At 38.6% G+C, this 14,732-nt stretch overlaps 2 protein-coding genes across 2 annotated transcripts in view; one reads left to right on the top strand and one right to left on the bottom strand.

Annotated features, from left to right (window-relative positions):
* Positions 1–14,732, bottom strand: part of WDFY4 (WDFY family member 4) — a 392,110-nt gene that overhangs the window by 108,283 nt on the left and 269,095 nt on the right. The window lies entirely within an intron of this gene.
* On the top strand, positions 3,533–6,964 carry LRRC18 (leucine rich repeat containing 18). The gene is made up of 2 exons (XM_036734865.1): positions 3,533–4,381; positions 6,931–6,964. Exons 1-2 carry the CDS (start codon positions 3,618–3,620, stop codon positions 6,962–6,964), a joined length of 798 nt encoding a protein of 265 aa, XP_036590760.1. The 5' UTR covers positions 3,533–3,617.

Here is a 14,732-nt window from a genome sequence, read left to right as displayed (position 1 = left end):
CAGTCTATGAATCTGTAGCTACCGTTTAAAATATCTGGCAGCTATTTAAAAACATTGCACCTGTAAATACATAATTCAACCTCCTTAAAAATGTAGATATAACAGTTTGAAATTCCCAACTTCAACCAACTAATAATAATGACAGTTTTATAACACAAAATGTGCTAATAAGCATTTGCACAAAAATGGAGCAAATGGATTATGATTAGAGTTTTCATTTAGATGTCCATGGGGTGTAGCAGCCTAGTGTTTAACTCAGAAGAACTAGATGACTGAGTTACTTTAAAGTAAAAATCAACCTGTCAGGTTTTCCCGATGTGACAACAATAAAACACAAAACTAGTTAAAAGGTAACGTTAGAGAACGTCTCGTTCTTAGGCGTTCTAAATAATTTGTTAGAGTTTCTCAAATTGTTACCTCTTATCTTGGCAGTGTCACTGGATGACATCAGTAATAGTCAATAAAAAATCCACTAATTTATTTCAATTAAACGCCCAGTACGAGAACTGCAGCCTTTTATCACTTGGGAATTTTGTTCCCTTCCCCCACCTCCATCCCACATCTGCCCTGAGTCATGAATCATCTCTGGTTTCAAGATTTTGAGCTTCAGTCAGATGTTTCTTCCTGAAGATTTAGAGCTCAAGTCTGGGCTTTGGGTGATAGGAATTAGACTTGATGGGGACATTTTGGGCTCCCTCTCCCCCCTTTTATAGGTAAAGAAACCCAGAAAGAGTGACTTTCCCAAAGAGTAGATTCAAATACAGGTCTTCTGATTTCTTTTCATAACATCATGCTGCCTTCTAAGTAAGGGGGTCAGTCTGGACTTGAAAGAAGACTAGGGAGAGAAGCAGGAATTCTGTGGGCCTGAGTGCAGGGATGTGCAGGCAGAGAAGAGACTGAGCATGCAGAGGTACCTGGTATACACAGTATACAGTATATGAGAGAAATGAGAAGAGGCACAGTGTCTCCAGTCAGAGCTCTCTCCCCACCCCCACACCCATGGACTTGAATGTGATTAATGAGTAGCCAAAGGGCCTGCTGGGCTCAGAATTGAAGACTTTTTAATGGAGAAGTGTATTTATTATAGACAAATTCACACTGCTTTCCCAACAATCATTTATCAAAGCTGTGATTTGACTCTCTCCAATTAAACTGTAGAGTGCTGGACTCAGCTCGAGATTAACCAGCTGTAACTTGCCATTGCTACAGCTAACTCCCCAAGATGGGAATTCCCATTTCTTTCTCCAGTTTAACTCATCCATTGAATGTCTTCTTTCTGCTAGGTTTTTACCTTTGATTATTCTAAATGCTAAGAAGAGTTCATACCTCTGGATGGTCATTGAAATCCCATGAGTAAAATAAGACAAGTCTCTGATGCCATTAGCAATCAAGTATATTAAATAAGCTTAAAGGGCATTTAGAATGAATAAAGAAATAAGGTTCTCAGACCACTTACAAGGAAGAATGCAGGATCACAGATTTAGAACTGAAAGGGATCTTGGGAGTCAATTAGTCCAACCCTTCCCCCTTTTTACAGATGAGGAAACTGAGGCTTAGAGAGAGGTTCGGTGACGTTTTCAAGATGGCATCTCTGGTAGAAGAGAAAAGTAAGACCCAGAATCATCAACGGCTCAAGTGTAGTTATAGTTAGAAGGGACAACTGCTCATTTTATAGCTGAGGAAATTTCAGGTCCAGAAAATATCAGTGGGAAGGGGAAGTGAAAATAAGCATTTACAGAGCACCTCCTATATTCCAGGTAGTGTACTAAATGCTTTGAACAAATATTATATCATTTATAAATATTATTTCATTTGATCTTCACAACAATCCTTGTACAAGGGTAGGTGCTTTTATGATCCACATTTTACATTTAAGAGAGAGAGAGAGAGAGAGAGCGAGAGAGAGAGAGAGAGAGACAGAGAGACAGAGAGAGACAGAGAGACAGAGAGCTAGACAGAGAGACAGAGACAGAGAGACAGAGACAGAAATACAGAGAGAGACAGAGACAGACAGGGGGAGAGGGAGATAGAGAGAGAGACAAAGAGAGACAGAGAGATAGAAAGAGACAGAAAAACAGAGGGGGGGAAAGCTTTGAAGAGTCAATTGTTAAATTCTCATTGCAAGCATTTAAACTACAGAAATCAGCAAAGACTACAAATCAGAACTAGATTTATTGTTTTGTTGATTTCTAGACTTAGGAAAGTGATGGAAAATGTTAATAATGAAGACTAAACTCAAAAGTGCATCAAGCATATACTTTTTGTTTTGTTTCCAGAGAGCTGGTTGTTAAACAGTTAGCAACATATCTCTGAATCAAAATCACACAAGTCAAAATGGAGGTGTGGAACTTGGAGTCATAGGACCTAAGTTCACATCCTGCTCTACTACTTACTACCTATGTAACTTTGGACAAATCACATGACCTCTTTGAATCTAAGTTTCCCCATTTATAAAATGAGAGGGTTTGACCAAATGAACTGTAGGGTCCTTTCCAGCTGATCCTATGGGCAAAGGTTAAGATAGAGGGAATTTATCTGAAGAATGGAGTAGAACACATGATGGAGAGCTTCTCAGAAAAATAGGAGTCAATGTCACCATCTAAGAAAGACACACAATGAGGTTGCCATAGTGGGGCTGAGGAATGAGAGGAAAGTTAGAAATAACCAGAAGGAGTCTGAGAGTCCTTGTGAGCTTCTTGAGACTGGGGACCATTTGGCCTTTCTTTGTATTATCAGGGCTTATCACAGTGCCTGACACATAGAAAGTGTTTAATAAATGCTTGATGACTTGAATTAAGAGTGAATCAATCAAAGAAAAATAAAATGTTTCCTGTGTAGCAGTAAGAGTCCAGTTGAAATCAGATGATATAGATTTGTTGCAGATACAATAAACGTCATGGCATGACTTTCTTAATGGCAGACTTTTTTAGTGGAACAGGTCTAGGAATTGACAAGGCAGGTGATGGGTGTGACCCAGTACTGAGAATTGGTAGGATTTGACTGATAGTGGGACAATGAACTACAGATTGGAGGAATCTATCTATCTATCTATCTATCTATCTATCTATCTATCTATCTATGTAGATAGATAGATAGACATACATGCATATATTCATATGTGTATATATGCACACATACAAAATATATACACATATATGCATATATGTGTATATACATAATATAATTCATACATACATATGTGTGTGAAGGACTGGCTAATTATACCATCCTAGAATTCCAGGACTAAAAGGAAATTTCATGCTAATCTAGTCCAGGCACCATATTTTAGAAACACAGAATACTCAGGACACTTAGATGGGTGAAGGACCCCACCTAAGGTCACTCATAGCTAATTAATAGCATTGCTCAGACTATAAGCAGGGATTCTGATTCCCCAGTGCTCTAGACACTAAATGATATTCTCTTCTCAGTCCTCTTTCTATATTCTATCCTGTAAGAGAGCATGCTGTCTTTTAAAGTGACATTCTTCTATTGATTTCTAATAATTGTTTTCTGTTTTTCCCAGAGTGTTTCTGCTAATATCTTCCATCAATTTCATCTCTTTTCCACCTGCAAATTATATCACCTACTATATCCTTCCCCTTTAAGGAACCAAAATGGCCAAGGGACGGAAAGGCCCTAAGGGGAAAAAGATCACCTTAAAGATCGCCAAAAACTGTATCAAGGTCACATTTGATGGGAGACGGCGTCTTGACCTAAGCAAAATGGGAATCACCACTTTCCCCAAGTGTATCCTAAAACTCAATGAGGTTGAAGAACTAGATCTGAGCCGGAATATGATCAAGAAAATACCAGATAGCATTGCCAAGTTCCAGAATCTGCGTTGGTTAGACCTGCACAGCAATCTCATCGAGAAACTTCCTGAGTCAATAGGTCAACTGAGCTCTCTCCACTTCCTCAATCTTTGCAACAACAAGTTAACCACCAACACCCTTCCTTTGGAACTCAGAGACCTGAAGAACCTACGCACGCTGAACTTGGGTTTGAACCATATTGATAACATCCCCACCACCCTTGGGGCATTGAAAGAGCTGCATGAGGTGGGAGTATTCGACAATCTCCTGACCACTATACCCACTAGTATTGCCAAACTTCCCAAACTAAAGAAACTGAATGCAAAGCGCAATCCTTTCCCCAAAGAAGATGAAGATACGGCGTTTATTGATTCCATAAAGCGGTTAGAAACCTTGTACTTGGTAGAAGAGAAAGACCTCTGTACACCCTGTCTGAAGAAATGTCAAGAAGCCCGGGACAAGCTGAATAAAATAAAGAGCATGGCACCAGCCCAAGCAAGGAAGCCAAACTTTGCAAATCTAGTTAACCCCAACTCAACAGCCAAGGAGTCTCAAGAGGAGTGGAGGTGAACAGGGGGTGGGGGAAAGAGGGGGGAAATCTCAAAAGGTTGTGTGAAAAGGCAGAAAACAAAATGTACATCATATCTGGTCCTGTAGCTTCTCCCAGCCAAGCCCATAAAACAGCTTTCCCTGCTTCATTTGCTTGTGGGTCTGGTGATTTAAGGTTTTGTTTTGTTTTTCTCCTTCTCAAACACACACACACACACACACGCCAGTCATAAAATGTTCATACCCCTCTTCTTGCCAACGAATAAAGCCATCTAGCCATCAATCAGTGACAAGGGCAACTAACATGACTCAGTTTCTCTAATCTCCCCCTTCTGGATTTGTAAATAGAGGAAGGACTAATGAGCTAGAAAATGCTGAAAGATCTTGGGACTTATTAAAAGAAAATTCACCCTTGGTAGATCTCAGATGAGATATCTTTTGGTATAGCTTAGAGAACTAGAACTGGAGGTAGGAGGTATTGTTTCAAATCCTGCCTCACACATCATTGCCCCACACATGACTTGTCCATGCACAAGTCACTTAACTTTTCAAGGTCTCAGTTGCCCTATCTGTAAAATGGAAATAAACATGCTTGTACTATTCATTCCACTATGTTGTCGGGGTAGGGGGATGCTTTGAAAACTTCAATGAGCCATGTAAATGTGACATATTAACTTGTTCTTCCTAATGTTATGTTTACTTCCTACAAAGGAAAATACTGAAATGGTCATTCATAAGTCTCATGCTCTCTTACAGGACATTGACTGCTGGTAAGCACTAGTGGTCTGGAACGTTTGGGCAGTCCTATTCACTATTAGCTTTGTTTCTTGCGTACTGGAGTCATGGACAAGTAGCTTGGCTGGCAGACTGCCAGTGAAGCTTATTCTCTGATAGAAATGGTAAAAAAAAAAGAGAGACCACAAGAGCGTGACTCTGAATATGGGCCTGCACAATAGCAAACTAGTTTGGGCAAGAAATAAGATGAGATAAATTCATGGGTTTATTTATTAAATAACTATTTCTAGACACTATCTGTTTCCTGCATAGAATGGGAAGGAGCCCTCAGAGTTCATCTGATCTAAGCCATTCATTTTATAGTGAGGAAAGTAAGTCCCAGGCACATTAAGTGACATACCCAAGGTCACAGAGGTCGCACGTATCAGATGCCAGATCCTGTCCAGGGTTTTCTGACTCCTTCGTCAATGCTTTTTCTGTCATATTACATGCCTCCCATTTGTTCCAGGAGAGGAGCTTTCTATACCAAACCTTAGGAAAGAAGGTCTCCGTCTCCAGTTATTCTCAGTCAGTTGTGAAGTCAGTGATTAGGGTGGGGAGGCTGGGAGAGTTAGAAAATGAATGGAACCCCATGGCCTTTGTAGCTGGAAGCTACTAAGCCCCATAGAATGCTTTTACAATCCCTCCCTGCTTACCTTTCTTTGAATGCACTGATAAACATTACTCATGTTTGCATCTGGCTTTTAGGTTAGTAAAGCATGTTTTCCCTACAACAATCTTGAGAGGTAGGAAGTACCAGTATTAGAATTATTACTGTTATTTTTGCTTTTGTATTTATATCCCCAGCACTTAGCATAGAGGAGGGCACATAGTACTTAATAGATGCTTTTTCATTCATTCATTCATTCATTCATTCATTCATTCATTCATTCATTCTCATTTTTCAGATGAGAAAACTGAATCTCCTCAAGGTTAATTGAATTGTCTGTGGTCACACTGTTAAGGAGTTATTATTCAATTCAAACCCAGTTCTATTGCCTTCTATTCCAGTTATCTTTGTTTATTTTATTGTGTAGGGAAAGAAAAAACTTTTAAGGTCTCGACTCTGGCTTTTGCAGTTTCCTCCCTGATGTAGGTAGGGATGTTTCCTATTCAGGAGAACTTTTGAGTCTGGAAACCCTTCTCAGGTTCCACCAGCATCATCTATAAGGGCTCCATGGTCATGTTATAATACTTCTGCTCTTTCTTTCCAATACATTCATAAAGAGTCTTAATTCATTTCTACTTGGCTTACTGTGGTAGTTCTAGTAAAATGCGGTCAGGTAACAGAGTGGGGACTGCTTATTTAACCACTCACCACTGTGGCTTCTCCACTTTGAGGGATCTTTTATCTATAGATGGTGTTATCATTTGGGGTCATGCAAACATCATCAGCGATGGACAGTGCTGATGGATGGGGCAAAGGCTTCCTAAGCCACAAATCCCAGCAGTACCTTCAGACAAAAGGATGGATTTGTTCATTCTCACAGAGTAAAGGGAACTGACTTTAGATGGAAGTGAGGATATAAGGATAAAGAAAATATTCTTGATAGGAAGGTTAAGTTAGTAAGGACCACAACACCATGAAACACAGGGAAATTAGAATCTCCTTCTCTTAGACCTTAAAAATTGAAATATAAGCCCTATTCAAGGTGATTTAAATACAGTCCTATGTGAAGGCAGGGGGATGGACTAGATGAACTTTAGAGGTCACGTACAGTCCAGTGATTTTGTAATTTCTCTGCAGCCTGGAGCAATTGACTCACAGACTTTCTGTGTCTTAATTTCCCAGGTTATTGCATAGATTGCTGGAATCACCATCCTAGATTATGACAAAAATTTGAAGACTATTCAGCTAACACGAATGAAGGAGTTTGAAGATGAAAACCAGTCAATTAGGAGAAGACTATCTAATATGACAAGGGGAGAACTCTGGGAGTCAAGAGGTATCAGCTCTTTGTCCAGCCACAGAGCTGCTCCATGGGCTCAGGCGCTTCCCTGTTTCCCTGTGCCTCATGTCTGCACAGGTGGAAAACCCTGATAATTCCTTTCCAGTGACCATCTTTCAGCAGAGATAGGATGCTGAATATACACTAATGAAACACACCTAGAAATGATCTAATGAGTGTAAAGAGGAAATCCAGATGTGACCATGTCCAAATTCAAAATGATGCATTCTTGAAGGATCTCAGGTTTTGGGAAAGGGAAGAGAAAAAGAGACATTTTAGAGCACTGTGATAAACAAAAAGAAGTTTTAATACTCAGCCTTGGTTAATTTCCCTAGTTTTTTTTCAGAGAATAAATCATAGTGTTGTCCACAAAGCATATAGAGATTTCTGGAAGAAAATATTAAATAAATGTTACATTATTCACTAATGTATATGTGTGTTCTCTGTCCTTAGAGAAGGAAGTTATTTAAATCTATGAAGGTGGGTATGAAGACATATCTATTCAGTGAGCAATCTTCATATCACAGCTACTAACCCTATCCCTTTCCCATCCATACTGCTTAGTACTACTTTAATCAATTGTGGCCTGTGTTTGTTGTTTTTAAGAACACCTTTCCATGAAAAAATCAATTTTTTTTCATCTATACCCTGGAAAAAGAAAAACTAAACTAAAAGAAAAAAAATTTAGTCAAGCAAAACAAATTCCTAGATAGAGGATTCCTAGATATAGACTTATCTAGATCTATATATGATATCACAATATGAACATATAAATATATGTCTGTGTGTATTATATATATATTTATATAAGCACACATATGTACATATACGCCTATGTATCAGACTCATATGCACATATACATTTATGTACCAGATGTATGTATGCAGATATGTATTTACATATCAGATATATATTGCATGATAGATACACAGGTGGATAGATCTCAATCTACATGTGTGTATATATCAATTCACATACATTTATTGCAGATATGTATATATTTACGAATGCATATGCATGTCAATCAATCTGCCCTCTGAGACCAACACTTCTCTGTCAGGGATGGGTAGCTTTTTTCATCATTGGTCCTCTAGAAATGTGGTGGGTCATTGTGTTGAAAGAATTCTTAAGATTTTCAAAGTTATTTTTCTCCACGATGTTTTTGTTATTTAATTTTTCTCCAGGTTCTGCTCACTTTGCATCAGTCTATCCAGGTTTTTTTGAAATTGTCCTTTTCATCTTATCTTATGGAACAATAGTATTCTGTTATATTCACGTGACATAATTTGTTAAGCCACATTCCAATTAGCAGGCATCCCATTAGTTCTTCCAGCTCTTTGGCTCCACAAAAAAGAGCTTCAATTAATATTTTGCCGTATGGGTCCTTTTTCTTTTTCTTTGATCTCTCTGGTGGTATAGTGTGTCCCAGATTTTGAAACAACATGCATCAACTTTGGCTATTGAAGAAACATTGTTGATTCGGGGATTTAAGTAGATAGTGTGAATGAAGTTAAGATTTTTGCACAATAATATTGAGACCAAAAGTGAGAAAGAAACAGAGTTGAGGGCAGAATGGGGCTGGCCACATACGAGACTAATGGAACCAGGGGCCTAGGAGTAAACGCAGGTCTAGGGATAAGATTTGAGTCTAGAACAGGGAAGTAGCTGTGTCTACACATTAAGGTCTAAAAATAAGTTACCAAAGTCCCAATGTTATTCTTCCTATCTCTAGTCATCAGAGTTGGAAATTCTATTCATTCTCAGTTGACAAAATGTGTATTATTAATCAAGAAAAATTAATAATTAAAGGTCATTACTGTGCATGTAAGGCTGTGTTCTCTGCAGTCATTTATTCTATTTTTTGTTTTTATTCTGAACATAACATACCATACAACATGAACATTTCCATATACATAATAGGACAGAGAAAGAGGAATGTATGTGAAACTGCAGGTTCCGATGATGTATAGCTTGTTTTTCTTTCTAAGTATATAAAAGTTCAACCTGTAGCTTTCAAAGCTATTGTTTGTAATTCTTTCTGACTTTTCTCAGTTTCTGACATTTTTTCATTTTTTAAGGATGCCTCAATAACGCTTTTTTTCTTTCTTCCTTTTCCCTAACCCTATCCCCCACCCACATTCTCCTACCTATTTCCACTAGGGGAAAAAAAGAAAAATAGAAAACAAAGTCTTCTTGTCTAGTTCCTGGTGGCATGTTTAAGTGAGAGGTGGAGAGAAGTACAATTTTGCATTAAATCATTCTTTAAAAAATTAAAAATAGTAAATATGGTCATTAAGAAATAACAACTTACCATTATATTTAAATAGTTAACATGATTTAGAACAAGAATTAAAGAAATGCAAATGCTTTGGTACAGCTAGGTAAATCTTGAGAACCACATAGTGTTAACAGTTAGTGGGGTGGGGCATAGCCAAGATGGCAGCTGGAAAGCAGGGATTTGCTTAAGCTCTCACCCAGATCCCTCCAGACATCTGAAAAAATGTGTGTGAACAAATTCTAGAGCTGCAGAACCCACGAAACAGCAGGGGGAAGCAGGGCTCCAGCCCAGGAAAGCCTGAATTGTTGCTGAGAAGGGTCTATTACATGGAGCAGGGAGCAGAGCAGAGCACAGCCACGTGGGCCACGCCAGGACTGAGGAGACCAGGATCTGGGTGGAATAGGCTATAGGGCCCTGAATCAGTGCGCTCTGGCAGCTACCAGACTTCTCAACTCACAAACATCAAAGACAACAGAGCAGGTTACTGGAAACTTCAGGATCAGGGTGAAAGGAGTGCACTGTCAGTCCCAGCACCAGGGGCAGCAGAGGTGGTGCAGCTCTGGGGCTCCTTTCAGAGTTCCAGCTACAGTTGCTTCTAGTCCCAGACCCACCCGGTGGGAGGAATTAAGCAGCAGATCAGAGAAGGAGTGCAGAGCCTGCTTGGCTCTGGGTCACTGTCCTGGTTAGAGGTTCTTGGGGGAGGAGGAGTGCTGGTGTGGCAGAGCTTGCTGTGTAGAAGTAGCTTTGAAAACAGCAGTGCAGCCCCTAAAGGTCAGGACAAAGTACTCTCTACTCTGAAAGGAGTCATACCCTGACAAAAAGCTCAAGGGTCAAGTAGTTGGCTGGGAACATGAACAGGTAGTGAAAATGAAATCAGATTCAGACTCAGACTTTAGAATCATTTTTGGTGATAAAGAAGATGAAAACTTACAGCCAGAAGAAATCAACAAAGTCGAAGAGCCTACATCAAAAGCCTCCAAGAAAAATATGAATTGGTCTCAGGCCATGTAAGAGCTCGAAAAGGATTTGGAAAAGCAAGTAAGAGAAGTAGAGGAAAAAATTGGGAAGAGAAATGAGAGTTGATGCAAGAAAATCATGAAAAACAAGTCAATGACTTGCTAAAGGAGACCCAAAAAATACTGAAGAAAATAATACCCTAAAAATATATTAACCCAAATGGCAAAAGAGCTCCAAAAAGCCAATGAGGGGAAGAATGCCTAGAAAGGCAGAATTAGCCAAATGGAAAAGGAGGCCCAAAAGACCAGTGAAGAAAATATCACTTTAAAAATTAGATTGGAGCAAGGGGAAGCTAATGACTTTAGGAGAAATGAAGAAATTATAAAACAGAACCAAAGAAATGCAGAAATGGAAGACAATGTGAAATATCTCATTGGAAAAACCATTGACCTGGAAAACAGATCCAGGAGAAATGATTTAAAAATTATTGGACTACCTGAAAGCCATGATCAAAAAAGAGTCTAGACATCATCTTTCAAGAACTTATCAAGGAGAACTGCCCTGATATTCTAGAGCCAGAGGGTAAAATAGAAATTGAAAGAATCCACCAATTGCCTCTTGAAAAAGATCCCCAAAACAAAACCCCTGGGAATATTGTTGCCAAGTTCCAGAGTTCCCAGGTCAAGGAGAAAATACTGCAAACATCCAGAAAGAAACAATTTGAGTATTGTGGAAACACAATCAGGATAACGCAAGATCTAGTAGCTTCTACATTAAGGGATTGAAAGACTTGGAATATGATATTCCAAAGGTCAAAGGAGTTAGGATTAAAACCAAGAATCACCTACTCAGCAAAACTGAGTATTTTTAATAAAATAGAGGACTTTCAAGCTATCTCAGTGAAAAGACCAGAGCTGAGTAGAAAATTTGACTTTCAAACACAAGAATCAAGAGAAGCATGAAAAGATAAACAAGAAAGAGAAATCATAAGGGACTTACTAAAGTGGAACTGTTTTCTACATGGAAAGATGATGTGTGTAAGTCATGAGACCTTTCTTAGTATTAGGGGAGTTGAGGGAAAATATATATATCTATATATATATATATATACACACACACATATATATATACACATATGTATGTATACACACACACACACACACACACACACACATATATATATATACATATATATGTATAGACAGAGGGCACAGGGTGAGTTGAATATGAAGGGATGATATCTAAAAAATAAAATAAAATTAAGGGGTGAGAGAGGGAGAAAGGGAGAGATAGAATGGGGTAAATTATCTCACATAAAAGTGACAAGAAAAAGCAGTTCATTGGAAGGGAAGAGGGGGCAGGTGAGGTGGAATTAGTGAATATTGCTCTCAACGGATTTGACTTGAGGTGGGAATAACATACATACTCAATTGGGTATCTTACTCCACAGGAAAGTAGGGTAAAGGGATAAAAAAGGGGGGACAATAGAAGGGAGGGCAGATAGGGGGAAGAAGTAATCAAAAGTAAACACTTTTGAAAAGCGACAGGGTCAAGGGAGAAGACTGAATAAAGGGTGACAGGATAGGACGGAGGTAAATATAGTTAGTCTTTCACAACATGAATATTGTGGAAATGATTTACATAACGATACATGTGTGGCCTATGTTGAATTGCTTGCCTTCTGGAGAGGGGGTGGGGAGGAAAGAGGGGAGAGAATTTGGAACTCAAAGTTTTAAAAGCAGATGCTCAAAAAAAGTTTTTTCATGCAACTAGGAAATAAGATATACAGGTAATGGGGCATAGAAATCTATCTTGCCCTACAAGAAAGCAAGGGGAAAAGGGGTGGGGGGCAAGGGGGTGATAGAACGGAGGGCTGACTGGGGAATGGGGCAATCAGAATATATGCCATCTTGGAGTGGGCGGGAGGGTAGAAATGGGGAGAAAATTTGTAACTCAAAATCTTGTGGAAATCAATGCTGAAAACTAAATAAATACTGAATGATATAAAGAAAAAAAAGAGTTAGTAGGGATCTTTGTTGTTTAGTCATTTTTCAGTTGTGTCCAACTCCCTGTGACCCATTTGAGGTTTTCTTGGCAAAGATACTGGAGTGGTTTGCCATTTCCTTCTTTAGCTCATTTTACAGATGAGGAAACTGAGGCAAACAGGGTCACACAGCTAGAAAGTGTCTGAGGCCAGATGTGAACTCAGAAGGATGAGTCCCCCTGAAGCCAGGACCAGAGCTCTATCCTGTGCACAACCTAGCTGCCTTGTTGAGACATTATTGATGATTATTTATTCTAATACCTTCAATTTTGCATATGAAGAAATTGAGGCCCAGCAAGGTTAATGTCAAATGTCACAAAAGTAGCACATTATAGAGCTCGAACTCAAAAGCAAGTTCCCCAAATCTTTAGTTATAATCAGTCATTTTTTAGTCCCCTTGGACTTAGTATCACACACATTTTTAGTTCCTTCAATCTTCCTGAGTGTCTAGGCAGGGATTGTTTGGAACCTCAAGGTTTCTAGCTCACTTTGTATCAAAAGTCTTTGCCAATGGCTATCCTCCAGTCTTTGTTTATCTTTAGTAAGATTTTTAAATGGTTATTGGCTAATAATAAATAAAATGACCCTCTTCACAACCCTGATAAGCTAGGATGGTGTTTTTCTTGCATCCTCTTTCAAGAAAAACAGAATAAATAAAAAAAACCATATAACATGTTGCCAGTACAGTTCAAAAAAGACATTGACATTTTCTAATCAGAAGGGAGTGATTCTTCTTGGTTATTATCTTCCTCAGATTTCTTTCTTTCTAACTGCTAGATGTTTACTGGTTAATTTGCAATTTCCCATTGATCTTCTTACTAAGGTACAATTTTCTGTGACCTTTCAAAATTCATTTCCTACTACAGGATGCCCCCTTTTAAGGGTACCATTCTTCTTTCCACAGAACATGCTATTTGAAACTCATTTGAACCTGGGTTCAAATCTTGGTTCCTATGCTTAATGACCTGCAGGACTCTGGGCAACTTAGTTCTTCTGTCTGATGCTCAGTTTGCCCCAGTCCAGGGGAGGGTGAAAAGATGTCATCAATCATTCTTCCATCTTTCTGGTTATTCAGGAAACTTCTAATAGACAGCTAAAATGAGAGTAGGTGACTCCTAAAGCTCCTTCTAGTTTTGAATAGTTCTGAATCCCATGAAACAGAACCCATCAAAATTCTGAATGATACACATACACACATGTATGTGTATATATACATATAAATTATACGCAAGTAGAGAAACATGTTTTATATAACTTATAATATGTTATATATATATATATATGTGAGATAAACATATAAAAACATGATTTTTCCACATAGGAAATACAATCTAGGTCCTAACCTTATAAATACACTGTGGGGAGGTGCTTTTTAAACAGAAGTTACAATTTTCATGAAAAACTATGTAATTTTAATGATTTACTTCTTTTGTAAAAGATACTCTTCTATATGCAATAATCAGGATGCTCTTCAGTGATTTAACTCATGATTTGGGTCTAATCATCCCAGAAACAGAAACTTGTTAGTTATTTCCACTGTGGTGACCACTGTACCCAAAAACAGACTGCAGGATTGCATTAACAAAATATTTCATTTTAATTGAATTGCTACAAATAGCAGGGGTGGATGCTGGGAATTGTTTGTTTCTACAAAATTAGTTACTCAGAAACTGGCCGCCTAAGAATGTCATTGTACATAGATAATAAAGAAATCCTGTTCCTGACTTTGTTAGGAATTAAGAGGGAAAGTATCCACAATCCAGAAAAGATCCTCCTCCTCCCAACCCCATTCCCAATGCATTAGGATGACCTGGGAATTCAAAACACTTCCATAGCATAAGAAATACACTTGAATAAGAGAGAGGGACAGTGTGGTGGGATGAAAAGAGCCTTAGCTCTCGAGTCAGAAAAGTCTGCTTTGAATTCCACTTCTGGTCATTACCAACTATATGACTTTGGACAAGTCATTTAACTTCCTTGGGCCTTTCTTTCCTAAGCCATAAAATGAAGGGGCTGAGCTAGATAGCCTCTGAGATCTTTTCCAACTCTAGATCTGTGATCCCATGACCCTGGAAGTCACTGAAATAACTAAAATTTGATTCCAAGAAGTCAGATAAGATTTTACAGGTACATTCCACAAGAAAGCTTGCCTATCTATTTTCCACCCTCCCCACCACCACCATGGGGCACTTTTTATGCAAGACCTACAGGTGTAGGAAAAGACGTCACTGAGGCTATTTTTCTTAACTTAAGAATCATGTTGTGGACATGTTAGAAGGGTTGGCACAATTATTTTCAACTTCGTAACCCCTAAATCCATATAAAGTAGGACAATGCCCAACCATAATGTGACAATGACCAGTCA

This window comes from Trichosurus vulpecula, chromosome 8 (assembly GCF_011100635.1).
Source record: "Trichosurus vulpecula isolate mTriVul1 chromosome 8, mTriVul1.pri, whole genome shotgun sequence".
Lineage (NCBI taxonomy): Eukaryota > Metazoa > Chordata > Mammalia > Diprotodontia > Phalangeridae > Trichosurus > Trichosurus vulpecula.
The sequence above is the reverse complement of the archived record's forward strand: the minus strand, read 5'-3'. Positions and strand labels throughout refer to the sequence as shown.